Here is a 27,061-nt window from a genome sequence, read left to right as displayed (position 1 = left end):
ATTTTCACGAAAATTTTTGCACGCGATTAAATTGTCGCGAGCATTGGAGTCTTGCCATTTATGCGAACAGATTTTTCAAAAAGATTAAAAATTCACCGTGCGGCTTTGCGCGTCAAAATTGAATAAAAAACACTGTTGCAAGAGGAAATATCGTTTCTATGGTTACAGCTGGGTGTATCATTTTATCACATTTTTCTCTCGCCAGTTTCTCATCGTCTCAGACGTGAAAACTACATCGTATGGTTCAATTAACCAGGAAGTGTAAATGGCATTTAATTAAATAATCTTGACGATATATTATATTTACGTATATATAATATATTTGTATATACTGAGACTTGGCAGAGTCTGTCACGTCACAAAAAAAAAAAAAAACTCATTATTCACAAGTCAACTCACGTATCACATTTCTGCGTCTTTACTAACGAGCGCGCGCGCATTATAACACATGCTTCAAACAAACTTGGATCGCCGACTAAAGCAAAAAAAAAGGAAAAAGCGCGATCGAACCGTTCGACCCGATCATTTTTTTTTTTTCGCGCGGAGAAACGCGCGGTAATGTGTACGGAGCGGAGGGAACGGTCGCTAGACTCCGATGTATCGAGAGAGCGTTAAAAAAAAAATGTTTTTTGCACGTAGATAGAATTTTTTTGTAACACCATCGTGAAAGAGGAAGCGAATTTTTATACGCACATTTTTTGAGGGAAAATTCTGTACTTTTTTCCATGCTGTCCGCCGTGGACGCACGATTTGATTCATGTAAGTGACAAGAAAATTTTTTTTCACCTATCACCAAAATCCCCCCACTCTTGCTCTTTGTTGCACCAGTGTGTTAGTGTGTTTTTGGCGGGACCGTTCCACAGCGTTTCGTCGCGCTTCGACGTCTCGTGTCATTGTGCATTTTTTCGCCTCTACATTCCTCAGCCTCTCTCATTGTCTTTTCACTCTTTTTCTCTCTCTTTTTCTCTCTCTCTCTCTCTCATTCTCACTCTCACTCTCACTCTCTTTCTCTCTCACTCTTTCTCTATCTCTCACTTTGTTTCGTCTCGGATGCGTCTCCCCGTCTTCTTCTTTCCTCAGCGAAAGGGGAGGCGAGAAACGAGCACGCGGGAGAGACAGCACGCGAAATTGCATTTTTCCTACAGATAAAATAGTAGCACACACTTTCTCACCCCCGTGAAAATACGAAGAAGGCGTAGACCGCCGTTTTCTCACACATATATTTCGTATTTTCACCCCCGCACCACTTATCGCCCCACTCATGTACGGAGAATTGACAATAATCGTTTGACGTTTTTCTTTTGGATAGCGGAATCGACGAATGGAGGTGCCAGTAAGTGAAACCCATGTATACCATAAGAGTGCCGTGAGCTCAACATCGATTTTTGTTTTTTTTTTTTTTCGTTTGTTTTTCTTTTCTATCTTCTTTTCTATCTTTTTTATCTTTCTCAGTCTAAATTTTTCTTCTCCATATCTCTCGTTTGATTTCCGCACTTTCACTTTCATCAACGCGCGTCATCTTGTGTGCGAGTGATTGAAAAACAACGTTTTCTCGCGCGTCACCTCTGTAGTGTCGTTCAAATGAAAATCAATTTCGTTCTTCTTCTCTTTTTTATTTTTTTTTAAGTCGCATCTTGGTTCGGTTTTTTCTCGGGAGGTTTCTGTGGTGTGTGTCTTGTTGTGTGTATTTCCTCGAGGCTCTTCTTTCGATTTCCCTTAACAACATTTAATTTCTTTCCGATACAGAACCCGGTACAGCGCCACGGAAAGTCCAAGTGCGGCCGTTGAGCTCCAGCACAATGGTCATACAATGGGACGAGCCGGAAACCCCGAACGGTCAAGTGACGGTCGGTATCCTTTCCTCTCGTTTCCTTTTTTGTTTTTCGCGCGCGCAATGTTTCGCGCGCTAACGCGAAATTCCTCCGCCGCAGGGATACAAGGTGTACTACACGACGGACTCGAACCAACCGATGGCGTCGTGGCAGTACCAAATGGTGGACAACAGTCAGCTGACCACCATCTCGGAGCTGACGCCGCACACGATCTACACCATAAGAGTCCAGGCGCTGACGAGCGTGGGTCCCGGTCCGCTCAGTCTGCCGGTCCAGATCAAAACGCAGCAAGGGGTACCGAGTCAACCCGAAATGCTTACGGCGGTCGACATCGGGGAGACCAAAGTTACGCTCCAATGGAGCAAGCCCGCTCATAGCGCTGAGAACATTCTCAGCTATGAGCTGTACTGGAATGACACTTACGCAAAGGTACGCGGCGAATGTTAATCATCTTTTGTCGCTACGAGGTCGCTTTTTCGGTTTTTCTTCGCGCTCGAGAAACAACAGATGATCGCGTATCGGATCATTGATTAATCGGCGTGTGATTAGGATTTGTAATCTATTTTCTAACGTGAATCAGGAGAAGCATCATCGCAGAATACCGGTGACCGAGAACTACACCCTGACGGGCCTGTACCCGAACACTCTCTACTACGTGTGGCTGGCCGCGAGGAGTCAAAGAGGTGAAGGCGCAACGACGATACCGTATCCGGTTCGCACCAAACAGTACGGTAAGCAGAACACACACAGTGAATGCGAGTCGAAGTGAAAAGTTCATGCAGCGAGGAGTGCCAGACGCATGCCGATACGTGATCGTCGCGAGATGTGGTGGCGACGTCCCGACGGAGAAAAAAAAAAAAAAAAAAAATCATCCGGGTGGGACCTCACTGTTGAAATTCCTTTTTCCGCGGTTCTCGCGCGATCACGCGTCGCGATGGCACAGCAGGTAGGAGGTGCTGTAGCGCTAGACGCTCCTGCAAGTAGCGTAAGCTATCGACGCACAACACCTTGTTTGAAAGAAAGAGCCTTTTTTTTTTTTTTAAAGTCAATCTTTTGCGGATCATATTCGATAATGACGCGTTTAATAAGAGAAAATATAAAGGAAAAGAGAGCGATAAGAAAAAAATAAGAAAAAAGAAATAGGAAAGACGGAAGATAAGGGAGTTTATAAACTGTTGTCGAAGCCAAAGTGAAGTGTGGGAGAGTGAGAATGACTGCATGCGTTGCAAATAAGAAAGCCGTTTTTGGATGCCACTTTATATATATATATCTATATATATACGTACATATCATACATATAAATTGCACTAAGCACTGCATCGATATATGTGTGCATTTTGGGCACCTCTTTTCATTCTCGATAACATATATTGATTTTATCGTCCGTTCTTCAGTTTTTTCGTTGTCTCGTTTCCCTTGCAATATATTATATTAAACGTGTTTTTTGAAACTCGTTAACTCGGGGAGCGACCATTTTATACATAAAAGGCCCGAGTTAACTTGTCAGAGCCGCACCGGGAGAACTGTCTCTAATCACGTATTTTTTTCGACTGTTCAAGGATGTTCGAATTCATGACTCTTTTTGACCTTTGAATATTCTTTAAACCTCTTTCTTGAAACCTCGACCAGTCACGTTTTTCGTTAAGTTGGTATCCCTCGACAGTCATCGTCGACCGTGCCCCTCCCTCCTCGTCTCCGACTTGAAGAATCATCGAATCGAAGAGAATACGAGGACTCGCGTGTATATTAACCGCTTTTTGTCATTTTTTTAATGTTCGTTATCGCTAATTTATGTATAATCTTTTTGTTATTTCACAAGACAATTAACTTAAACCACTTATTTTTCTATGTAGATACTATAAATATTTTGTTGGTTGTTTTTCTCAGTTGAGGAGATTATCTGGTGATTAAAAAAAAATAAAACACTAATCGTCACATTAATTTCATGTAACTTTGCACTTTGCTCTGATTTCTCGCGGCGACTTCCCGTGCTCCTTTCGACTTTGAACCTCAAGCCGGAGTCCGGAAGTAACAATCGGCCGGTAACTGTCGATTTATACCTCCCCCCCCCCCCCCGATTTTGTTTTCTTTTCCCCTCCCCTATAACTGAGTGTTATGCAGTCCCCGGGGCTCCGCCTCGCAATGTAACCGCCAAAGCGATCAGCCCGACCGAAATATTGGTAACGTGGGAACCGCCGGCCGCTGAACGCTCCAACGGAAGGATCGCCTACTACAGGCTGCAAGTCGTCGAGAGCGGTCGCTCCGACTCCGAGGCGAAGATAATCAAACTGAATGACACGCGTTTCGTGGTGGACGAGCTGAAAAAGTGGACCGAGTATCGGATCTGGGTATTGGCCGGGACCAGAGTAGGTGACGGGCCCCCGAGTTATCCTATCACGGTCAGAACTCACGAGGACGGTATGTATCACTGACACTAACTGAAAGTCTCTCTGTTTATTCTTAGCCACGCGAGGAGTGACGTGTAAAATCCGTGGTGACGCATTGCGCGCGAGGGAAGTGAACGTCTCTGCAATTTTTTTTTTCTTTTCCGCGCGCACGTTTCAAAAATGTTCTACTTTTCAAGAACCACCGAGATTATAATGCTCGAGAAGAAAAATGGTGAGCGAGAAAATTTTATTCTTTTGATCGCGATCGCGTGAAAAAAAACAAAGTTCGCGACAAACCTCGACGAATGCCGCGGTCGCTACGAATTTCACACGCTAAGCTTCGCGGAATGGAGAATTAATTAATTTGGGATGATGTGATATAAACGCGCCTCATCCGAGAGCCAAAAATATAAAAGCCCGCCAAAGTCAGTCCGCGGTTTGTACTCTCGCGCGGTTCCAGTGCGGGTTGCGAAAAACGACACGCCGTGTTATTACTATCATTCCCGATCTGGTGAAAAAAAATTGCATTGTGTATTATACAATATAATAATAATATATATATATAAACAGTACTTTCGATTTCAGATTCCGCTATAACGTCACTTCGTCACCTGTCTCTTTTCCCCATACTCAAACGACCAGAATACTTCACTTCCTCTCATCACGACTTTCTCTTTTCTTTTTTTCTGCGTTTTTCTTTTTCTTTCTCTCTTTCTCTCTCTCTCTCTCTTTCTCTATCGTCTTTATCTTTTGTTTTTTCTCCAGTGATTCTACACTCACGTTTATATTTTGCATTGTGTTTGTTTGTTTACGTTATGTGTTTATTATTCTATTAAAAAATTACAATATAATGTTATTGTATACATATATATTATACTGTATTATATTATATATATATGAGCTTTCTCCTCTTCTCTCACGCCATTCTTGTGTTACAGTTATATAGTTTCGAGAAACGAACTATCGAATCTCACCCATCTCGTGACGAGAGAGGAAAAGAGGACGGACACGGCCCTTTTTTCCGGTCGGGTTACGTTTTTTTGCGCGAACAAGAGTTTTGAACGCGCACGACTTTTTGGATTTTTCCGCGCCTCTCCAATCACGCTACTCCGGATCGCTTTCCTGTCGTTCTTTTCGCAACTTCTCCTTCACACTCACTCACTTTCTCTCTCTTTCTCTCTCTCTCTTTCTCTCTTTTTCTCCCCATCCCTGTGTATCCTCGATTTTTATAAAACGTCACCCATCGCGACGCGAAACACGAAACGATGATGGCCCTACTTTTTTGGCTGGCGAGATTTTATATTTTTGGATTTTTTGCGACGATAAAGTTTCCACAAACTTATTCTCTCTATAGCTCTCTCTCTCTCTTTTCCCCCCTGAAAAAAAAGAACTCCCAAAAGCTCCAAAAAAAAAAAAAAAAACAACCCTCTCTTTTAGTGTGCCCCACGACCGTTTTTTCCAGGTGCACGCAGCCACGGATTTTTCAGAAGCTGATAACCAATTTTTGAGCTCAGCTATTAAAGTTGAAAAAAAAAAAGAAAAAAATCGAATTTTCTCACACCGTTTTTTACAGGGCCTAAAAAAACCGCAACTCTCTCTCTTTGTTCGTTGCCGTTGGTTTTTTTCATCCCCCCACAGAGCCCCACTTTTAAAAACTTGGATAAACTAATTTTGAACACGCTAATCAATACTTAATACTTAATTATTACTCACTCACGTGTTTTTGTCTTTCCTTAAAGCATTTGCAGGAGGATGATCCAGGTTTTGAACAGCTAGTTTTTAAGATATATCTATATTTTTACAACACACTATCGTAATATATTAAACATTTAATAATATGTACTCACATATTATACACACTCAATGTTCTTTCTGGTGGTTACCGTGATTTCGTCAGTAAAGATGTTTCGTTTCTCTCCTTTAGTTCGTTAAAACTAACTCACTCTTGCCACGTGTTATGAAGATAGAAGTCAGGCTGGCCGTCCCCCTCCTTGCCATTATTTCCGTTTACTCTCTCATCACATCCGAGATAGCAATAAAAAAAATAAATAAATAAAAAAAAATAAAAAAATAAAAAATAAAAAAAAAAAACAAATACTGACACAGATGAAATTTAATAAATACCAATTTTTCCCGCTAAGTCGACGAAAGTAATGGCAAAGCAAGGGACAGTTTGCGAGTGAAGCGCTTACGTATATATATATATAAAAACTCTAGCGAATGTTATCTCACACACAAAAATATATATATATGACGCATTTTTTCTCACTATATATATATATATATTGATATATATTACACATATATATATTTCTATATCTCTCTGATATATAAGGCTCTTCTGTCTTTAGTTGAGATTTAGTTCTACCTATCGTTTGCACATGTTTAGAGCATGCCTTCGTTTGTTTAAAGATTCCTTGATTTTCCCTATGAAAACGAATCTCCAAAAGAGACAATCAACCTTTTTGGATTCTCACTCCTCTCCTCTCCTCTTCCCTTTCCATCCCTCCTCCCCCCTCCCATCATATTCGGGAAGGAGAGAAGCCCGAATCCCGAGAAATCCTTCACCTGTGCGATTTCCTGTCAAAAATTTCCTTTCTCCGTTCACCAACATGGAAAATCCGCCGAACTTTGTCGAGTCTGCGAAAATCTCTCATCCCGACGACAAAACATTTCAACATTTATATTATCATCTTACATATCCTATGAATGGCATGCCGATGCATGAGAGAGACAGTTTTGCTTTCTGTTTAATTTCCCGTTCCCGTACGAGCGTCACCGCCAAGAGGTGCCGATCGATCCCCGCATGTCGAACGTTTTTCGTCCCCCTTTTTCGAGGTATCCCGAAAAATATATAGCGTCCCCTCACTCCCACGTAACAAAACAAATTCGGCGCCGAGAGAACAAAATTGTTTGTACGATATTTATATAGTAGCCCGTTGAAAAAATAAATCTCCGCGCGGTCGTTAGCCACGGGTATTTCCCCGGGAAATCATTTAATCGTAACGATAACTTCTCTCGGTGGCGGAGGAGGCGCGGCGGCGGTACGACGGCGTGGTCGTTAAAAGTTTCACAACGCAAGTAGAAACAACGCGATCGCGAGATTGAAAAAAAATAATTGAATGAAAACTAGAGCTGCGACACGACGAGGGTCACAAAAAAAAAAGCCAAAAAAAAAAAAAAAAAAAAAAAAAAAACAGAAGAAATAAAAACAAACTTTTCCGCGGGGCAGAGATTCAGAAAGCGGGCGAGACGACAACGCGGCGAACGAGTACAACAAACGCAAGAGAATCGCGCGCGAGGTTGTCTCTAACCGGCTATGATGAAGATATTCCGCGTTTCGGACAGAGAGCGGAGGAGAGCATCATTTGTCGTTGCGGGGGCATTATGCTGCCATGATTGTTGAACGAAAAGTCGTACCGACGCGTCCGTAACGATCTCCCCTTACGCCTTTCACCGCTCGCCTCACTATGGAACGCTCTTCCCCGGATCCTCTTTCGTTTCACTAACCCTCCCTCGCCTGTGCCCAAGCCCGCTTCCCTCGTTTCAGGCATTATCCCGTCCATGGAGCAACTGATCCGGTTGCCCGTTCAACCCTCCCGAAGCAGACTCGGCAGAGCGAAGCAAAACGATAAAAAAAAAAAAAAAAGCACTGCTGAAAGCACCCTGCCGTGTAAGCTCGCACATTGTCAAAGCACAAAGATTCACCGTCACGTGTATAGCACACATATATATATTTCTTCTACGCATACGTTTTACTATTATTACTTACTGTCATTCGCCATTTATATATATTGTCGAGAGTATATATTTTTATATTATATTTATTATGTGCACGGGCACCTTGCAAAAATCACTTATATTAAACGCGCCGGCACCGTGTGTGTATTTTCACGTATTATAATAATATCAGTATATATTTTCTCGCACCCACCACGCACGCATACACGCACTTCGTTAATCAAGTATAATAATAAACGCGGCGTCACGCCCGAACGTACGCACGCGTGCGTGCGCGCGTGCGTGCGTTTGTCGCGTGGCGCCGTCCGCCGTATCGTAGATTTTTTTTTTTTTCTTAAATTCTGACCACCTGTGAGCACCGATTTCTTCTCTCAAGAGCACCCGCTTCTCCTTCACGATTGATTCGATGATAAAGAGCACACGCGTGCACGTTACGCACTCACGCACAACACACAGGAGCACACGTGCGGGCGTGTGCGTAAATATAAATATACGCATTTTGGATGTGCGTAAAAGGCGTTTGTAGCGTTTTGACGCAACGCGCGTTGCGTGAGAAAACCGCACCCGTCCGTTGCTGCACAAGCAAGCGGCTATAACACACGTTCGAATAAATATTGTTATAGACGACGCAGTGTACATGTAAATCTCGTGTGCCGCCCCGCGCACCAGCACTGAAAGCACCCTCGAAAAGCACCCCCCACTGTCGACTGTCGTGCAACCTGAAGCTTCTTCCTGAGGCGGTCTCGAAACAAAGGCGCGATGCAAAGGCTCGGCTATATAATGACTGTTGGCGGCGTCAACAATAACGAACGGTGTATCGCGCGTTGGCGCGGACAACGCAGATTTGCTCTTAGCATTTTGCCGCTGTTAAAAAAATATAAACCAACATCCGTGAAATGACATTTCACACGCCATAATGGCCGTGTGCATTGCGTTGCCATTGGCGTGTGTGTGCACTTACAGATCACTGATTCTTTTTTTTTTTTNTTTTTTTTTTTTGGAAAAAAGCGAGATCTGCATAAGTTAGCTGGCGTTAACAATTACCTTTTTTTTTTTTTTTTAATTGAAATGGAACATTATTTCATTACAGCTCGTGCGGATCGGTCTTTTATTGAAAATTTTACCTCTCTTAAGCGGTATTTACATAATATTCTATAGAAAAAATTATCGCTACTTTTGTCGGTGATTTAATCGCGGTGTTCGAGCCCGCGACAGGAAGACGCGCGCGTGAATGCGTGAGTGATTGTATAAAAGGTTACCTTATGGAAGAAGGACGACGCGTAAGAGCGTAACACGAGAAATGAGTCAAAGTGATCAGTCAAAGGAGAATACGGTAGATGGAAAAAATCGTGCCGAAAAAAAAAAAAAATACAGTTTCGCGCGAAATTCTCTCTCTTTCTCTCTGCGCCCAAACGAGGAGGAATAAGTCGGATAACTGGCATTGAAAAGAAAAAAAAAGACTGAAAGAAGAGACATTATCTCCGCGAGAGACGTTTTTTCTTGAAAACATTTGAATACCAATATTCGATCTTTATTGTGATTGCATTTCCATCTGTGTGCGTTTGCGCCGCAGTTACAATTTCGTGGATTTTTACAACGAGAGTAAAACGCTTCCTAAAATCATCGGTTTGTCGAACTTCATCCCCGCCGGAAATCTCCGATCGATGAGGAATATCCTAGTCTGGATATTTCTTTTGTTTTTGTGTGTGTGTATTTTAAGTAACGTAAAATATGAAAATGCATATTGAGAATTCGCAATTTGTTTGGACGGCAAATGTGTCCGGCGCGGACGAAGCATGTGTTACTCAGAGAAACTTGCTTGTACGTTGCGCCGACTTTGTGAAACGGGAAATCCGGACGTACATACATATGTGGGATTGCGAGCGTCAGGTTCCATTAATTTTCATGCGTAATCGAATTCGCCGGAATGTGACGTGACCCGTTCGGGGGGGCGACCGTGTTTGTTTGTTTTTTTTTATTTTTTTTTTTTTATTTTTAAATTGTACGTATATATTATCTTTCGCTCTCTCTGCATGCGACATTTCGAGAGATTCCCCCCCACCTTCCGTTTCTGTAAGTCGAATGTATAGTATCTTTTTTGTTTTTTTTGTTTTTTTTTATCTCTCCCCAGAGACAATACATCTCTCTCGGTATGTACGAAATACTCTGTTTGATTACATCGTATATATTACAGTTTTCCTCTCTTTATATTACAGTTTTTCTCTTTATATTACAGTTTTCCTCTTTGTATTACAGTTTGTCTCAAGAGACACTCACACACACGTTTTTTTTACATGTGGCTATCTCTAGAGGAGGTGCGATCACACCGTATGTGTAAATGTGATTTTGTTTTTTTTCTTTGTGAATTATTTGAATTACTTACAAGCACAAGCAGTTATTATACAAAGCGACGCTCTTTTCTTCGTAGGCGTGTAATGTTGAAAGGTCTCTCTCTCAAGAGCTTCGGCTGTCCGTTGATGTTCCTGATTGTTCTTTTCTCTATATAATATTTTTCTTTTTTTTCTACTTGATACGTAAATTTTTATACTGTTATGCCCTACCCAAAAACGCATGACTTTATGACAGTTCGTTTTCTTTTTTTTTTCTTTTTTTTTAGCTCGATCCAACTAGTTTCGCCAATTTGAATTAGACGTTTTAGATCATGTCATTGGACATTGGACCACACCCGAAATCGTCGACAGGCTATATACGCGCGCCCGTGATTCGTTAATCAAATAAACGGCGCAGCTACCTCTGCCACCGCGTCTCTCTCGGCTGTCGAAACATATTTACGCGCGCGTTTTACGCGAAATTTTGTGATTTTTGCGTGGATGAATGCGCGGGTGGATGTTGACATTAAGAGAGAGAGAGAGAGAGAGAGAGGGAGAGAGGGAGGGGGAGAGGGAGAAAAAAGAGATAAAGGAGAGACAAATAGCGAAATACTTTTTTTTTACTCGGTATCGAAACCGAGGAGAAGGTGTTCTCGCTCGGTGGTCTCCCTTTTTCCCTTTTTCTCTCCGTCTTTCCTTCAACCTTATTTTCTCTCTCTCTCTCTCCCTCTCTCTCTCTGTCTAATTTATCTTGCTTCCCTTTTGTTGAAACGACAAAAGTTTTTGATCGAGCTGCTGTTTTTTGCGGGTGACTTTTTGGAGTTGCATAGAAAAAAAGAAGAGAGAAAAGCAATTTTTTCTCAAAAAAAAAAAAAAAAAAAGAAACACTCCAACCTACCGAACATGCATCCTGGATCTTGTATATCGTGAGTTTTTTGACTACTTTTACGTAACACTGCGAGATGAAGCGCGAGTTTTTCTCACGGATTCTGTCCAATTCTCTTAGATTATTACCGTAGCAACATAATGACGACGAGAAAAAAAAAACCCCCCACATCTCTTGTTTGATATCCTAGAAACCGTCCATCTTATTCTTTCTTATGGTTTCTCCCTCCTAGCTTTCTTTTCGTAGGCATTTTATCATAGGTCTTCCCCTTTGATGTCTCGTGTCGGGGGTTGAGACCTGAGGGAGGAGGGAGGGAAGGGGAGGGAGGACGAACTCTCGAGATCTCTTTTTTGCGACATTTTAACATTTATATTGCGATTTCGCGCACATTCCGAGAAACGTGTGTGATTATTACGCGCGCATACACACACACACACACACGTTCTCGGGTCTTTTTCGTGTCTCGCTTCCCCCTCGACACGAGGCAGGTGAACATGAGCCTTTAGTTATTTCATATTTGGAGTAGTGATTGCGCATGCCAAGAAAAAAAAAAGATATTCTCACGTCTCCCGCCTCTCTGCGACCAACCGAGGGCCAAGCGATCATATTGTTTTTTTTTTTTTTTTTTTTTGGTCTATCGTAATTACGATTGATTGGAAATCATTTGGAATCTCTTGTTGCCACACGACACATTCGTTAGCAGTTGCGAGAGAACATTTTTAAATAAGCGGCGTGCCTGTGTCCGATCGAGCGTATGAGGCCGGAGCGAACTTGAATCGAGCGAATGCGAGAGCGCGTGTCTGTATTACATACGTTTTCGAGAAGGCAAGGGATATAAAAGATGTTTCTTCATGTTTACTTGAAAAAAAAAAAAAAAAAAAAATTTTTTTTCTTTTTGTAAAAATCTCGAGAAAATAGCCATTTTACATAGAGAGAGCCAATTTCTCTTGTAACACGATAATCTCAGTTCTGAATCACGATAATCTCAGTAGTGTGCTACCAATTTTGATATGCTCCTTAAAGATTAATTAAATTTTACACTGTAATTCTTACTCAATATTACGTGCGAAGTTGACACGAATTTTTACGAGTTTTTTTTCCCACTTTTTTGGCGACTTTTGGGGCGCAGCTGAAAAAAGTGAGTATCTCTTAGCTCGTCTCGAGTTGTGCCATGACATATTTTTCTATACAGTCTGATTTTTGTTTTTTTTTTTGTTTTTTTTTTGTTTTTTTTTTGTTTTCACTCGTTTGTACTTTTTTATATCTCGTCTCGTTTTTTGCATATATATATATATATATGAATATATACACTTTTTTGTTATATTGAGAGAGAATCCGCTCTCTCAAAGTGTCTCGTCCTACAGTATATTTTGTCTCTATTTTGCGTTTTGCTGCAGCCACAGCGACTTACAATATGATATCTTATTAAGAAACATGTTAATTAATTACGTACGTATTATAAACGCTGCGACTTGCGCGCGCTCGCCATCCTTGTTTTTTGCGCTACCTAGCGAAGTTTGTAAGTGTGATCTTGATCTTGTGTACATATATATATACATCACGTGCGAGTGTGCTAGAGAGCAGAGCGAGCACGCGATTCGCCAATCGCTTCTCATCAAAACCCACGCGCATAAAGTTCAAATTCAGTTTTTTCTGCGTCGGAATTTTCTGTAACTTTTGTTGCGAAATTACGTAATTTTGATTTTTAGTTTGTTTTTTCTCTCTCACAAGTCGTAGAGCTGCTGTTTTGTATCATATGTAATTGTGCGGAAGTAGGACTTAGGCAATGCTGTTTATTATCCGGATGTTTGTTTGTTTGTTTGTTTGTTTCCTCTTCCGCTATATATTACGTTTCCCATTTTCTCTTACGATTAGCTGTGTTCAGCGACATCGAAATACTGGACCGTCCATGAGAGAGAGCGACCACCTCGTTTCTCTCGTGAAAATCGCGAGATTTCAGACAACTCCGAAAAATTTCGAAAACACAACGTCGCCGCGAAGTTCAACGACTCTCTAACGTCAACGAACTGTGGTGGATAAATAAATTGCAATTGTTTCAAAATAGATGCGCGTGCAATATAATTTATTACCGCATTCGATCCGTCCGAGGTTGAGGACGACCGCAAGATTCGCTCAACCTCTTTCTCTCTCGCCGCTACAACTTTACTGTCCCTCGGCAAGGACACTCTTGCCTGCACATATTCCTTCCACGGAGAAACTAACTAACTACTTGGTCTCTCAAGTCATGGACTCTCCAATATTGCCGCTGTGTGTCCGTAACGTTACCGCGTTACTTTGCCGTACTCACACCGTGCGGTAACGTGTTTGCGCGCGCGCGCGCGGGCGAGCTCTTGTACACGCGAGGGCGAAAAAACCGAGTCTGCGCGAGTTAAAGAGAAAAGAAAAAAAAAAAAAGATGAGAAAAAGAGAAATAAAAGTATTATTGGTATTCAAATGGAGGATCGTAATCGCGTATCAGGGGCGTAGAGCATGGGGTACAATGTGCCTCGTAATATTGTTTGTACGTCGTTTTGTCCGTGTGTGATTGGCGGCATGTAATTACCTTTTCTCCACTACTTTTTCTTCTTTCTTTCTTTCCGGGTTTTTTTTTTTTTTTGTTTTATCGGTACGTATCTTTCTTTCCGTTCACGATCTTATTTTTACTTATAATTTCACTGTGCCGTGACTGCTGGTGAAACTTTTATTTCCTTTTCGATTGTATCTCTCTCACCGCTATCTCTGTCTCGTTCTTGCTAATCATCCGATTCTTCTTTAATTTCTTTTTTTATTTTCGTTTTCTCGTTTACAGCGACGAACCGGACGACGGATTGGACGACTGATCGCGAAAATGTTAAAGAGAGTATTTTGTACATCTCTCCACTTAAATTTGTCGCGAAACGATCGTCTCTAATTCTTACTTTTTTTTCTAGTTCATTTGGCGACAAAGGCTATTGACATTTACGCTTTCATTCGCTTCTCAAGTTGTTTCTATCTCGTTTTTCGAGTGTAAATAGACGAACAATGATCCCGAGGACAAACGGGTTAGACTGCGAACGCGACTTACGGCGTTTTTACATACATTTTTTAATTTTATTTTTTATTTTCGTCATTAAGTTTCTTCCGATCATGCTGTTTTTTCTTTTGTGTATTACGAGAATCCCCGAGATATTATTTATATTATTTCCTGTCCGTGGTACGTATGCGAGAGTACATGGGCGTGTGTATGTGCGTGTGACGTCGGAATGAGCGTAAAGTGCCCGAATTAATTATGGATTGCGTTACAGTGCCGGGGGATCCTCAGGACGTCAAAGCCACGCCGATCAATTCGACGGCGATACGCGTCGAGTGGAAGCCGCCGAAAGCGAAAGATCAGAACGGCGTCATACGGGGATACCACATACATGTGCAAGAAGTGAGGGAGGAGGTCAGTTTGCGGGCTGTTGCCGGCTGCGCGATCAATAGCTTGTAGCGTTACAAGTTTTCGGCTTTTACCACGGGGCCGCGGGGCTCATTGATGAGCCCTTTTTGTCTTCGCTATTATCCCGCTATTCACGCGCTGTATCGTAAATCCCTCTATTCATTTATTAATGCGCATTGTCCTCGGCATCGCGGAAAACCGCGATGCAAAGTAAATATTTATTTACCGTAATTTCCTATTCTCCTAACAACGTCGTAAATAAATCGTTACGTCGGACGTGCGCGATAAAACAATTTTGAAAAATAATTACAGAGAAAAATAAATAAACTAATTTATAAATATAAAGATTTATGAGAAGCGGGGAGAGAGGGTGAGATTACTATTTTAATGATTGTTTAGGGGAAAGATTTGTTGAACGAACCGATACGTCGCGACGTACACGATGAAGGTGTCCTAGAGGCAAATATCACCGGGTTGCAGCCGGACACGAGATACTCGGTGCAGGTGGCGGCGTTAACGAGAAAGGGGGACGGGGATCGTTCGGTGCCGGTTCACGTTAGAACGCCGGGCGGTGTGCCGAACAGACCGCAGGTCAACGTGAAGTAAGAATCGTCTGATATCAAAATCGAGAGAGATCGCATTGTCGCGGGCAAAGCAGATATAATTCTTCTTTTTTCGCAGAGTCCTTAGCAGAAGCCCCGATGTCTTGGAACTCGATTGGTCCCCGCCCTCTCAGATATACGGCAATCTGCTGGGTTACCGTATTCGATACGGTATAAAAAATCAAACGCTCAAGGAGGAGTTCATCGAGGGCACGCGGCAGCATACGTACAAAATTACAGACCTCGGTAAAAAAAAAAAAACTTAAATGTAATAATGTGCACGTAATTTCACGCGTATTTTTCTTTTTCGGATTGTATGAATCTTAATCAGTTTCGTTCTTCTATTGTTTGATAAATCGCGTTTTTCGCTTAATAAGTCAAAAAATGATAAATATAGGAGAACAAGGAGTCGAGTACGAGTTCAGAGTAGCTGGCAAGAACGACGTCGGCTTCGGTCAGGAGACCGTGCGATTTTGGTTCAGTCCGGAAGGCGAGCCGACCGGGCCGCCGACGAACTTGTCGTATTTCTTTCAAACACCCGACACCGTGTGCGTGACGTGGGACAAGCCGCTGCGACAGCACAGAAACGGACAGATAATCGGTTACGATGTGCAGTTTAACAAGAAGAACGATCACTCCACCACCATTGACAGAAACACGACCAAGACAAGAGCGGTGTTCACGGATTTGGAGGAGAACACGGAGTACGTTTTTCACGTGCGAGCGCACACGTCGCAGGGTAGCGGTCCGTATTCGGAGAAGATCACGATAATGACCGAGAAAGACATCGGCCGGGCTCCGATGTCCGTGAAAGCCGTGGCCACGTCCGATTCCAGTGTGGAAGTGTGGTGGGAGCCGGTGCCGAACCGAGGAAAGATCGTCGGCTACCAAGTCTTTTACACGACAACCGCGGTGGAAGATCTGGACGAGTGGAAACAGAAGAGCGTGGGCCTAACGGAATCGGTAGATCTCATCAATCTGGAAAAGTTCACCCAGTACGCCATAACGGTGGCGGCGCGTTACAAAACCGGTCTAGGAAGATTAAGTGAGAAGGTAACGGTGAAGGTGAAGCCTGAGGACGTGCCGCTGAATCTAAGAGCGCCGGACTCGTCGACGCACTCGATGACCCTCTCCTGGACGCCGCCCATAAGACTGACCCCGACGAAGTACAAGGTCTCGTTCGACGCCGTTAAGGAATTCGTCGATTCTCAGGGCATTACGCAAACGCAAATTGTGCCTCGCAGAGAGATCCTGTTGGATCCTCAAACAACAACCACGACGATCAACGAGTTGCAACCGTTTACGACCTACAACGTCAACGTGAGCGCTGTTCCGCGCGACAATCAGTACAGGCCACCGGCAAAAATCACAGTCACCACGCAGATGGCCGCGCCCAAGCCGATGGTAAAACCGGATTTCTACGGCGTGGTCAACGGCGAGGAGATTCAAGTTATCCTGCCGCAAGCTTCCGAGGAATACGGCCCGATCTCGCATTATTATCTGATCGTCGTGCCCGAGGATAAGAGCACGGCTGACAAACAGCCCGATGAACTGACCGAGGACATGATCACCGGAAAAGGTGCTAAACAGGAGAGAGAAAACGCGCCCTATATCGCAGCTAAGTTTCCGCATAGAGACATTCCGTACACATTCCACTTGGGCAGCGGAGATATTTACGAGGGATACGAGAATCGGAAGCTCGAGAAGAACAAGCGCTACAGGATATTCGTACGCGCGGTGGTCGACACTCCACGCAAGGTAAGATGTGAAGAGTAATTAGCGATCGTTGTCGCGTAAGTATTGTTTAAAATAAATATTTTGAATTTGTCTTAGCATCTGTACACATCGTCGCCATTTTCCGAATACTTGTCACTGGACATGAGGGAAGTGCCTCCCGGCGAGCCACCCCGTCGACCAAATCCCAACACGCCTCCGGATGGAAATCCGGAAGTATCTGTGAAAACTAGTGGTCAGGAACCGGGCATGGTATGGGTTGTCGGTCCTATCATAGCGGCGTTGATGGTCAGCGTCTGTCTAGTGCTCTTATTCGTCATTAAAAAGTAAGGATTTAAAAAAGAGAGAGATAAGTAATTAGGAAGAGACTCATAAACTCATCACGTTTTCTAATTATTTCAGACGAAGGCAGCCATGTAAAGCACCCGATCAAGCTGCTGTAACGCGACCGCTCATGGCGGCGGACATAAGCTCAAATCACGCGCCGTCTGATCCGGTGGAGTTGCGGCGCTTAAATTTCCAAACTCCCGGCATGATCTCGCACCCGCCGATTCCTATCAGCGAACTGGGCAATCACATCGAACGTCTGAAAGCGAACGACAATCTCAAGTTCAGTCAAGAATACGAATCAATAGAACCCGGTCAACAATTCACGTGGGACCATTCCAACATGGAAGTTAACGCGTCGAAAAATCGTTACGCCAACGTGATCGCGTACGACCATTCGCGAGTGATCCTCCAGACGGTTGACGGTATGCCAGGTTCGGATTACATCAACGCCAATTACTGCGACGGTTACAGAAAGCAAAACGCGTACGTGGCCACGCAGGGACCTTTGCAAGAAACATTTGGAGACTTCTGGCGCATGTGTTGGGAATTGCGAACCAGCACGATCGTGATGATGACGAAATTGGAAGAGAGAACGAGGATAAAGTGCGATCAGTACTGGCCTATCAGAGGATCCGAAACTTACGGACAGATGACCGTATCCATCACCGACGTTCAAGAACTGGCGACCTATTGCATTCGCACGTTCCAAGTTTGCCGGGCGGGTTATTCCGAACGGCGCGAGATAAAGCAGTTGCAGTTCACGGCCTGGCCCGATCACGGAGTGCCGGAACATCCCGCACCGTTCTTGCAGTTCCTACGCAGAGTTAGATCTCTCAATGTTCCCGATAGCGGACCACTGGTCGTACATTGTAGCGCGGGTGTAGGAAGAACCGGTTGTTTCATTGTAATAGACTCGATGTTGGAGAGAATTAAACACGAGAAGATGATCGATATTTACGGTCATGTTACGTGTCTGCGCGCTCAAAGGAATTACATGGTTCAGACTGAGGATCAGTACATTTTCATTCACGACGCTCTGCTCGAAGCGGTAATCTGCGGTAATACCGAAGTACCGGCTAGGAACTTACACTCGCACATTCAGAAGCTCATGCAGCCAGAGATCGACAATATAACCGGAATGGAACTGGAATTTAAGAAACTGTCCAACATCAAAGCCGACTCGACCAGATTTATATCCGCCAACCTGCCGTGCAACAAACACAAGAATCGACTGGTCCACATTCTGCCTTACGAATGTACTCGAGTCTGCTTGCAGCCGCAGCGCAACGTCGAGGGATCCGATTACATAAACGCCAGCTTGATCGACGGTTATCGCTATCGAGGGGCCTATATAGCGACGCAGGGTCCGCTTTGTGACACCACTGACGATTTCTGGCGTATGCTATGGGAACACAATTCCACGATTGTGGTTATGCTGACGAAGCTGAAAGAGATGGGCAGAGAGAAGTGTCACCAATACTGGCCGTCCGATCGATCTATCCGTTATCAGTGCTATGTCGTGGACCCGATTGCGGAATACAATATGCCGCAGTACATTCTACGAGAGTTCAAGGTGACGGACGCGCGCGACGGTGCCAGTCGCACGGTCAGGCAATTCCAGTTCATCGACTGGCCGGAACAGGGTGTCCCGAAGTCCGGCGACGGCTTTATCGATTTCATCGGTCAGGTGCACAAAACGAAGGAGCAATTCGGTCAAGACGGGCCGATTACCGTGCACTGCAGCGCCGGTGTGGGGAGAACAGGTGTCTTTATTACGCTTAGCATCGTGCTCGAGAGAATGCAGTACGAGGGCGTGGTCGATATTTTCCAGACTGTAAGAATATTGCGCACGCAACGTCCGGCAATGGTTCAAACCGAGGTTCGTAGATGCCAAAGTACAACGACTGTTACGTATTGTTTAATTAAACAATTGTTCTCACACGTGTGATTCGTTTTTTTTTTCTTACAGGATCAATATCAGTTCTGCTATCGAGCCAGTTTGGAGTATTTAGGCTCGTTCGATCATTATGCCAACTGACAAGTCGATTCTCGCGAGCAGAGGGATCTGTTGAGAGACAAACGGGATCGGCAGAGAGGCGAGAGAGATGTCGAAAGGGCAAAAGTACGACGTGTCTAGTACAATAAAATCGTGTGACGTACCTTCCAAGGACACATAAAGTAGCAAACACGATTACTAGTGTGTTGTGGGCAGTTAACATAGAGATGAAATGAATTTTTAGTCAATGGCGTATGCGGTAAATGCAAATACGCCGGAAATTTTCACTCTTGACGAGACAGCGCGCAGAAACGGAACGCTCGAATCGACTGCTTATTGGGAAGCAGTTTGCTCGAAGGCTAAATCTCTCTTTAGAAACTACGTTTAAGGATTCGGAAGTTTTTTCTCTCGCGATTCGGGACGCGAGTCAAAACTTTGCTGCTTGAAAAATTGTATGTACAATAACGCGTGATTGTGCAGACGATCGTGTTCTATATTGTCATACATTTCTCCTCGTGCAAATTTTTGCACAAGATTCCTTCCGTCGAACGGATTTTCCGAAGCCGATTTTTTTATTTCCCAAAACATTAATTTTTTTCCTCGTCGATGAAATCGGTTGCAAGAGAGTACGACAATATAATCAAAAAAACAAAAAAACAAAAAAACACAAAACAAAACAAAACAAAAAAATTACTGAGCCGCGTAGAATTCTCGCATTCGCAAATTAGTGAATTTGGAACATATCCCCCCTGCTCTGTCGAATCGATCATTCACAAAGACATTTTCTAAGATCTATATATAGATAGTCTAATTTTAAGATAGACTGAAAAAAAAAATAACTATACGACCATATCTCTGCCGCTCGAAACATAGTGCATTTACCTGTTCTCTCTCTCTCTCGTGCATGGGGGTACACACTCGTACAAAACAAACTGGAGACTGCGAAGATCACACCTTTCCCGAAGAGACCACGCCTTTTATTGAAGATGAGTGCTTCCTTCAGTAGCCAGATTACGTAGAGGAACAGAAGAAGAAGAGTGTGACGACGTCGATATCCGCGAAACCTAAAACAGAAGAGTACCGAAATGCACGATCAGTAATTGATTGATAAAAAAAAAAAAAAAAAAAAAAACAAACAAAAAAATAACGCACAGAAATACTTCAATCTTTCGCGTACGTGGCACATTTCATAAATATTTATTGACACATAGACACAGAAAAAAACTCTAGGTCAAAAAAAAAAAAGAAATACAAGAGAGATGAAAATTTCCGCTCACAAGAATGAAGAAAATTGCCATACTGCCAAATTGACAATTATTAACGCTGTACTCATTTTATGAACGGTAGGGATCTTCTCTATTAAATATATTATAATAATGTTAGATAGATCGTAAGAGAAAAGAAATATTGTTTTAAGGATTAGATTTTAAGCGACGCCATTAGAGAGACGAGATGATCTTGAAAAATGATTCGAATGAGAGAAGGATGAAAGGAAACGGTGCCTATATTCAAAGGAAAGGCGCGCAATCGAAATTGTGCGTTTTTTCTGTAAAAGAAAGAAACTAATTAAAACAAAAAACAAAAAAAAAATAGAAAGCACTGTATGTTGAATTTCGTGTACTGTTCTTCCGAACCCTCGACACCCGTTGTGTACAAAGTTCCAACGTGTAACTTCTACCTCGAGCATCTTTCAATTCTGATTGCCTTTGAAATGTAGCAAAATAGATGCAGTCGCGCTGTAAGTTTTATTATCGTTGCATCAGTTTTATTTGTGTAATACATATTTCTTTTCTTTCTCAAATGTCAAATTAATGCCAATATTCGCATAATGGGGAGAGTACATTGTTACGTGATATTATGGTGAAAAAAAAAAAAAACGTCTCGTATACGTCGAGTATAAGACCTATTGTGATTCTATGAAAATCGCTAATTTGTTGGCGAATAGATAACAAACGTTGAATTTCGAAAACTTTTTTTGCAGCCACGCTTATTTCAAAACAAAGTTTCGAACAATCTAAAACCTCCTAGATAGAACTCTTTGATATTCCATCGAGATAATAGATTTGATAAAACTATTATGAATATTGATAATAATAATAATAATAATAAGTGCGTGTGATTTGTCAATAGAATCACTTGCGATCTTATAAAAACCGCGGTGCTTAATTCCTTTCACCGTAATATATATATATCCATTTTTCTAGAGATAACGACTTTACACGTGATTGCAATTCGTAATTGCAAACTCTCCAGTCTATGAGGACAATAATCGCGCGCTCGTTCACATCACTTCTGTACTTCAAAAAATCCATATAGCCCTTCGATGTAGCAAAGTGTCTTGTTGTGTAGTGTCTCTATACTATATTTTAGAGAATGTCGATTTAAAAACAAAAACAAAAAAATTGTGCATATATAATAACGTCCGCGATGTTATCGAAATAGTGTTCAAAACAAAACAAGGTATCGTTCTCGAATGATCTCATACCTTTGGCATTTCTTTGACAATTTTTTCTGCACTTATTATAAAATACACACTTGCAAATTACAGGAATAACGGTCACACTTATACTTTCGTGACTTTTGTACAAAATTTTTGTGTCTGTCACACTCTCGAGTATACATCCCGTTTTCTGCTAATTACATTAGTGGTTCGAGGGTCAGGAATTGTGACTAAATGTACATAACTGCACCGTCTGTCATTAGCAACATTATATAAAGATATACATATATATACATATAATGATTATATATGTATAAATATATATAATATATATATATATAATTTTAATATATCATAAGAGAGAGAAAGAAAGAAAGAGAAAGAGATGCGAGTGTGCATATAAAAGTACAGACATGGAGATATTTAAAAAAAAACAAAAATGTAAGTTTTTTTTCAGATTATCACGTGCGTTAAGTTTTAACTCGCTCACAGAACTAATACACATACATACTCACGACTAGGTTGTATCTGTATTTTAATTCTCTTCTTAACCAGTTTTTTAATTATAATTTTATACCTTTTTTATATTCCTATATTTTTTAGTAGTGTTTTATAACAAATGTTTAGCGCGCGCGCGTTGTTTTTCGATAGTTGTGTGCAAACTCTTTTGAGAAAAGTTTTTTTTAGACAAGAATTGAATTTTATTGTTTATTAAAAAAACCAAAACTTGCTTACGTGCTTGTTTATTAGAATTTTTCGTTTTTGTTAGCAGACTGAGGGCCATTTTAAACAATACTTCTTTAACATTACACGTATTGTTTGTATTATCAAAAAAGTATTGAACTTTGTTGAAATATGCGTAATGTACTTACATAAGTAATTTTGCATTAAATTTTTCACTGCCTGTTAAACCGTTCAATATACATTACAATCGTGGCATTTTCACTAATTTATATGACGTAATGATAATTATATATATATATATATACTACTATACTTATATTTCTAATGATATAATATATTATAATGCTAGTTATAAAAAAAATATAATTCTATAATTCGCCTTATGTCCCATTGTGTAACTAATAATTTAAATTTAACGACGCGTATAAGTTACCATGTTGTATGTTTATTACAATGGTTAACAGCAGATCTATTATTGTGACACAATAATATTTGGCCTTCAGTGTAATTTATAAGCAGCTATTTACTTCAGTAGAATATTTTTCCTCGAGCTAATGAAGAGTATATTTATACAATATTTTTCATGTACTTGTTTCGTCTCTGAATTTTTCTCATATATATATATCAGTAAACTTTGTGTTTTTTAATACATGTAATATTTCTACACATACTAAATAAGTAAATTAAGTAGATAAAAAAGAACGACTCTGAACGACAAAACGAGACAGTAGCAGTGTTTCACTTTTTTTCTGGATATGCATAATTTTTCAAAAGACTGCGATTAATAACATGGAAACTCACCGACGGTTGGCTCACACACTTCGAGATATTGCTAATGAGACACGTTATACATGGTGTATGACTGAATGTTTATTAGCTCTCTTACATCATTCACACGACTGAAAACGTTAAAAAAAGACACAAAACAATACGTTAAAGAGGCATTTAGAGAGAGAGTTTAAGAACGTGGAATGATATTTTAACAAATTATGTGTTGTACATTGGGAGGGTTTTTCCTGTAAATAATATATTAAATTATTTCCATTGTAATTTTTCACATCATTGTTCAAAACATTGTACAATTATTCATTCATAGTTCACAAGTTCCACCACTTTGACTCAATCAATTTTAAGACGTGGTAGTTTTATGAAAAAAATAAAAATATTTCTCAACACAAGAAAATCGCAGTAGCTTCTAAACTTTAAAAGTCAAACGCCCTGTACACACTAACAGTTTTATTATAGCATTTTTTAAAAACAAAGAGAGAAATTAAAGACTTTTGCTAAAAAAAAAAAAAAAATGACTTGAAAAATCACTTATTACTCTGGGTCTTCATCTGTAACAAATCATTGAACGTTCACTCTCATTAACTCTTCTCCTGATGATGATGATGATAATTGTATAAAAAGAGAGTATTAAGTTTAATTAGCATTAAAACTCGACATTAAATCTTTCGTGAAGAAAAACCTTTATCACTTTTGAGAAACTCCAGTGTAATTAATTATCTCGACATCTAACTTAGCCAGCTTTCTTAATGGCTTCACATTTAAAGTTCCCAACTAAAAACTAAGTTACGAGAGAAACGAAAATTAAATTGTTGTATAAATATACTACTAGTTATAAGTTGTGGTCGTTTATAATCTATACTCACTAAAAAAAATTTACTGCTACGAACAAAAAGAGATACACATACCATATTCGTACGTTTATATTGTAATGTGTAATAATGTGTAACGTTACTCAGTTTTTTACATCATTCCGAGTATATTTCCGTGTAACTTTGGTAGCTTACTCCTTGTTAGTCTTTGTATAAATTTTTTTTATGACCTAAAATGTATAGCAATATGTGTGGTTTGTTGTATTCTTCTTCTTGAAAAAACAAAAAACAAAAAAAAACGTACAACTCGCGTTTCTTACACCGGAGCAATTTTGATAAAATACAAAACGACGAAATATACAATCGGCTGCTTCAAGCTCCGTGCAATATATAATAGCGAGTTTGTTAACTGTGTGTGTAAGATCGTTTGAAATTCATCTGAAGATGGATCAATAAAAATGACCGCCGCAGACGCGGATCCGAAGAAGAATATGAATTTAAAAGCAAAGAAGAATAAGTCAAATACTAAATATCGTTGAAAGAATGGGAAATTATTTTGTGATACTTTCTTGCCAGAAAGAATACAACAGGCTGAGGTAAAATAAAAAAAAATAAAAATAAAAAAACAAAACATGATAAATGCAATGTTAACTAATTAACGATTATACAGAATAAATATTGTGTAATAGGAAGAGAGTCTGTTGACAAGAAAAAAAAATACCGTGTACATTATGTATTGCCTTGCGGCATTAATAAACTAGTACTAACATAAAGTTCTTCACAGAGTTTTTATTTGAACGGAATCGGGAACCTGGATGGAGTCGGGAACTGTAATGGATGAATAACTAGAAGTCCTTTATATTGACGTAGAGTGAAGATAGAAACAATTTATTTTATGTAATACTTAAAAGAGAGAATACCTAACATTATTATTATGTACAAATATTTATTAAATTATACAGCTTGTAAATGCGAAATTTTTGAATGACTGTAAATTTACAGATCTATATTACATTAGTCATTTGATTGGAATTACTTGTTGTTGGCGGGCTCCTCGTCATCATAGAAGCGACCTGTGGCAAAATAAATGAAAGGAGTACGTCAGTATGTAAATCCAAAAAAAAAAAAAAAATACGTAAATATTATTCTCTAGAAATTTTCACACAGATATATACATTTTGGAACACTTGTTTCTTGATGAAATCACTAGTGGCCGTTGAGATATTTTGATCGTTTCCCATTTTACATTTGACATAGCCGTATAAATTCGCACCGTTCAAAACAATGGCAATGCAAACAAGCAGAAGCCACTTGAATTTTAAACCAAACAACGCGACAGTGAACAATACGGACCAGAAAAGTGGGCACAAGATCAGAGCCAACCAAAAAATGCGCGCCTCTGTTGGATTAATGCGATTCTGTTGTGCACCCTGAAACACAGGGTACATAGCAGACATTGGCGAAAAAATTTATATAATTAAGTAATCTCCATTTGAAGTATAAACTACGCTTTGATAATATGTTCACAGATGTAATAAACGTAAATTCATTAGATAATTATCTATTTATAAACGAAATAGTGCGCAAGAGAAAAATAGTTTTTAGAAAGTCAAGAACGCATAAACATGTGACAGCTAAACCTTGAACTAATCAGTTGATTAAATCAGTATTCGCTGAAACATGACACGTGCACAGGTGAAAAATTATATACTCGATCAATTAAAATCTACATTAATACAAAATAATATTTATATAATAATACTTAAAGTTTAATAAGTGTTTATATCTCTCTTTGGAAAAATGTGAAATTTTCTTGTAATTTTAGAAAAACTAAGCTCTGTTTTAGCATTTTGTTAAATTTATGTAAAATTCTCTCTTCTGTTATTTTAAAATATGTATATCGCAAGTAACCAACCAAACCTTTTTAGATTCAAAAACCCAATGACTTTTGCCATCGTCATCCACATAATTCCACCATCTCAGGCCGACCATTAATCTACCCGTGACATTTTTTACCGTCCAAAAATCCATTGATAAAAGTAGGACCACTGTTACAAAGCTCGCTATAAAACTATTAGAAAACCAACCGCAAAGCATGTAAACTACTATAGCCGCTATCCTAAAGGCCAAGTGAAACAGTGTAACATACGGGTGCCTAGAAATAGAACGAGATATTTTTCTCTAAAAGATACAAGATATCCATTGGCCTATCTCTCTGTATAAAATCACATCTCGGTCGTAAGTACTTAAGCTTATTGGCATTTTGTGCGGCTTCTTCCTCCTCTCCAAAAGCGATCGTATCGTCGTCCATCAGTAACGGCACCTACAAACGAGATGGTACAACATTTTTTGGAAGAGAAACATATCGAGCATGCAATTTGTTGAACCTCAACATCACGCGTATTTACATATCGGCATGACACACGAACTCAAAGTACGAGATGCTTTTCTTCACGAAAAACCAAAGAGACACAGGCATGAGATCAAACCCCCCGTTTACATAAACACCGTTTCCACAGATAGAGAATCGGGACGTATAATTGGTGGTTGTACGAACCCTTGTTTTTTGTTAGTATACATACGGAAATATACGCAAGAGCGAGAAATGTCAGAGTACGATCTTCCACCCCGTGATTATCGTCAACTTAGAGAACTTATTACTCTCGGTCCCTTCCGTACAAGATAACAACTCTGATATTTTGCTCTATAAGACAATCGAATACATCGGGAAGCGCTAAGACTAAAAAAATCATGTGGCGTCAGTAATGCGGTCGAGTTGTGTTCGGATATCGGTGCGCACTTACCGTTGCGGACGCCATGTTGCCCGTTGACAAGTCGAGTGCCACCACGTCGTCTGCTGGGTTAGGTTTAGCGGCGGTCGTCGACGACAGCGCCCCCCGAGCGGTCGAGCGAAACGAAAAACGCACACGGCGTCGAAGTTCGGTCGCGCGAAAATCTAACAAAAAAAAACGTTGCGGAAAACGCGTCGCGACGCGCGTGTTTCACGTCGGCGTTTCACCGGTGGACATTGTCGATCAAGGCGAGCGCCTTGGCATCGTTAATTAAACCGTTACGAACAGACC

General features: G+C 40.8%; 2 protein-coding genes across 14 annotated transcripts in view; one reads left to right on the top strand and one right to left on the bottom strand.

Annotated features, from left to right (window-relative positions):
- Window positions 1-20,388, top strand: part of LOC109857226 (tyrosine-protein phosphatase Lar) — a 265,294-nt gene extending 244,906 nt beyond the window's left edge. For 5 of the 10 annotated variants that reach the window (XM_020433367.1, XM_020433366.1, XM_020433360.1 and 2 more), the window contains 12 exons: window positions 1,310-1,333; window positions 1,747-1,847; window positions 1,932-2,261; window positions 2,413-2,563; window positions 3,954-4,250; window positions 14,461-14,600; window positions 14,994-15,196; window positions 15,276-15,442; window positions 15,594-16,954; window positions 17,030-17,256; window positions 17,333-19,139; window positions 19,230-20,388. In XM_020433367.1, the coding sequence (XP_020288956.1) occupies window positions 1,310-1,333; window positions 1,747-1,847; window positions 1,932-2,261; window positions 2,413-2,563; window positions 3,954-4,250; window positions 14,461-14,600; window positions 14,994-15,196; window positions 15,276-15,442; window positions 15,594-16,954; window positions 17,030-17,256; window positions 17,333-19,139; window positions 19,230-19,298 (4,877 nt within the window). In that variant the 3' untranslated portion in view covers window positions 19,299-20,388. Of the gene's footprint in view, window positions 1-1,309; window positions 1,334-1,746; window positions 1,848-1,931; window positions 2,262-2,412; window positions 2,564-3,953; window positions 4,251-12,305; window positions 12,315-14,460; window positions 14,601-14,993; window positions 15,197-15,275; window positions 15,443-15,593; window positions 16,955-17,029; window positions 17,257-17,332; window positions 19,140-19,229 lie in introns of all 10 variants that reach the window. The other 5 variants (XM_020433363.1, XM_020433368.1, XM_020433364.1 and 2 more) reach the window with 5 other exon arrangements.
- A 4,516-nt stretch (window positions 20,389-24,904) lies between these two features.
- On the bottom strand, window positions 24,905-26,877 carry LOC109857217 (uncharacterized Golgi apparatus membrane protein-like protein CG5021). 4 transcript variants are annotated; one of them, XM_020433348.1, is made up of 6 exons: window positions 26,783-26,868; window positions 26,561-26,718; window positions 26,225-26,301; window positions 25,899-26,133; window positions 25,154-25,408; window positions 24,905-25,051 (listed from the first exon to the last, which is right to left on the bottom strand). In XM_020433348.1, the coding sequence occupies exons 3-6, from the start codon at window positions 26,287-26,289 to the stop codon at window positions 24,983-24,985; spliced, it is 624 nt and encodes a 207-aa protein (XP_020288937.1). In that variant the 5' UTR covers window positions 26,290-26,301; window positions 26,561-26,718; window positions 26,783-26,868; the 3' UTR covers window positions 24,905-24,982. The 4 variants fall into 4 exon arrangements, with proteins under 4 accessions (XP_020288937.1, XP_020288935.1, XP_020288936.1 ...); XM_020433346.1 differs by lacking the exon at window positions 26,561-26,718 and having other exon boundaries at window positions 26,783-26,877; XM_020433347.1 differs by lacking the exon at window positions 26,561-26,718 and having other exon boundaries at window positions 25,154-25,396; window positions 26,783-26,876.
- Between the last annotated feature and the right edge of the window lie 184 nt (window positions 26,878-27,061).

This window comes from Pseudomyrmex gracilis, unplaced genomic scaffold (genome assembly GCF_002006095.1).
Source record: "Pseudomyrmex gracilis isolate BER0280 unplaced genomic scaffold, ASM200609v1 scaffold_151, whole genome shotgun sequence".
Classification (NCBI taxonomy): Eukaryota; Metazoa; Arthropoda; class Insecta; order Hymenoptera; family Formicidae; genus Pseudomyrmex; species Pseudomyrmex gracilis.
The sequence above is the reverse complement of the archived record's forward strand: the minus strand, read 5'-3'. Positions and strand labels throughout refer to the sequence as shown.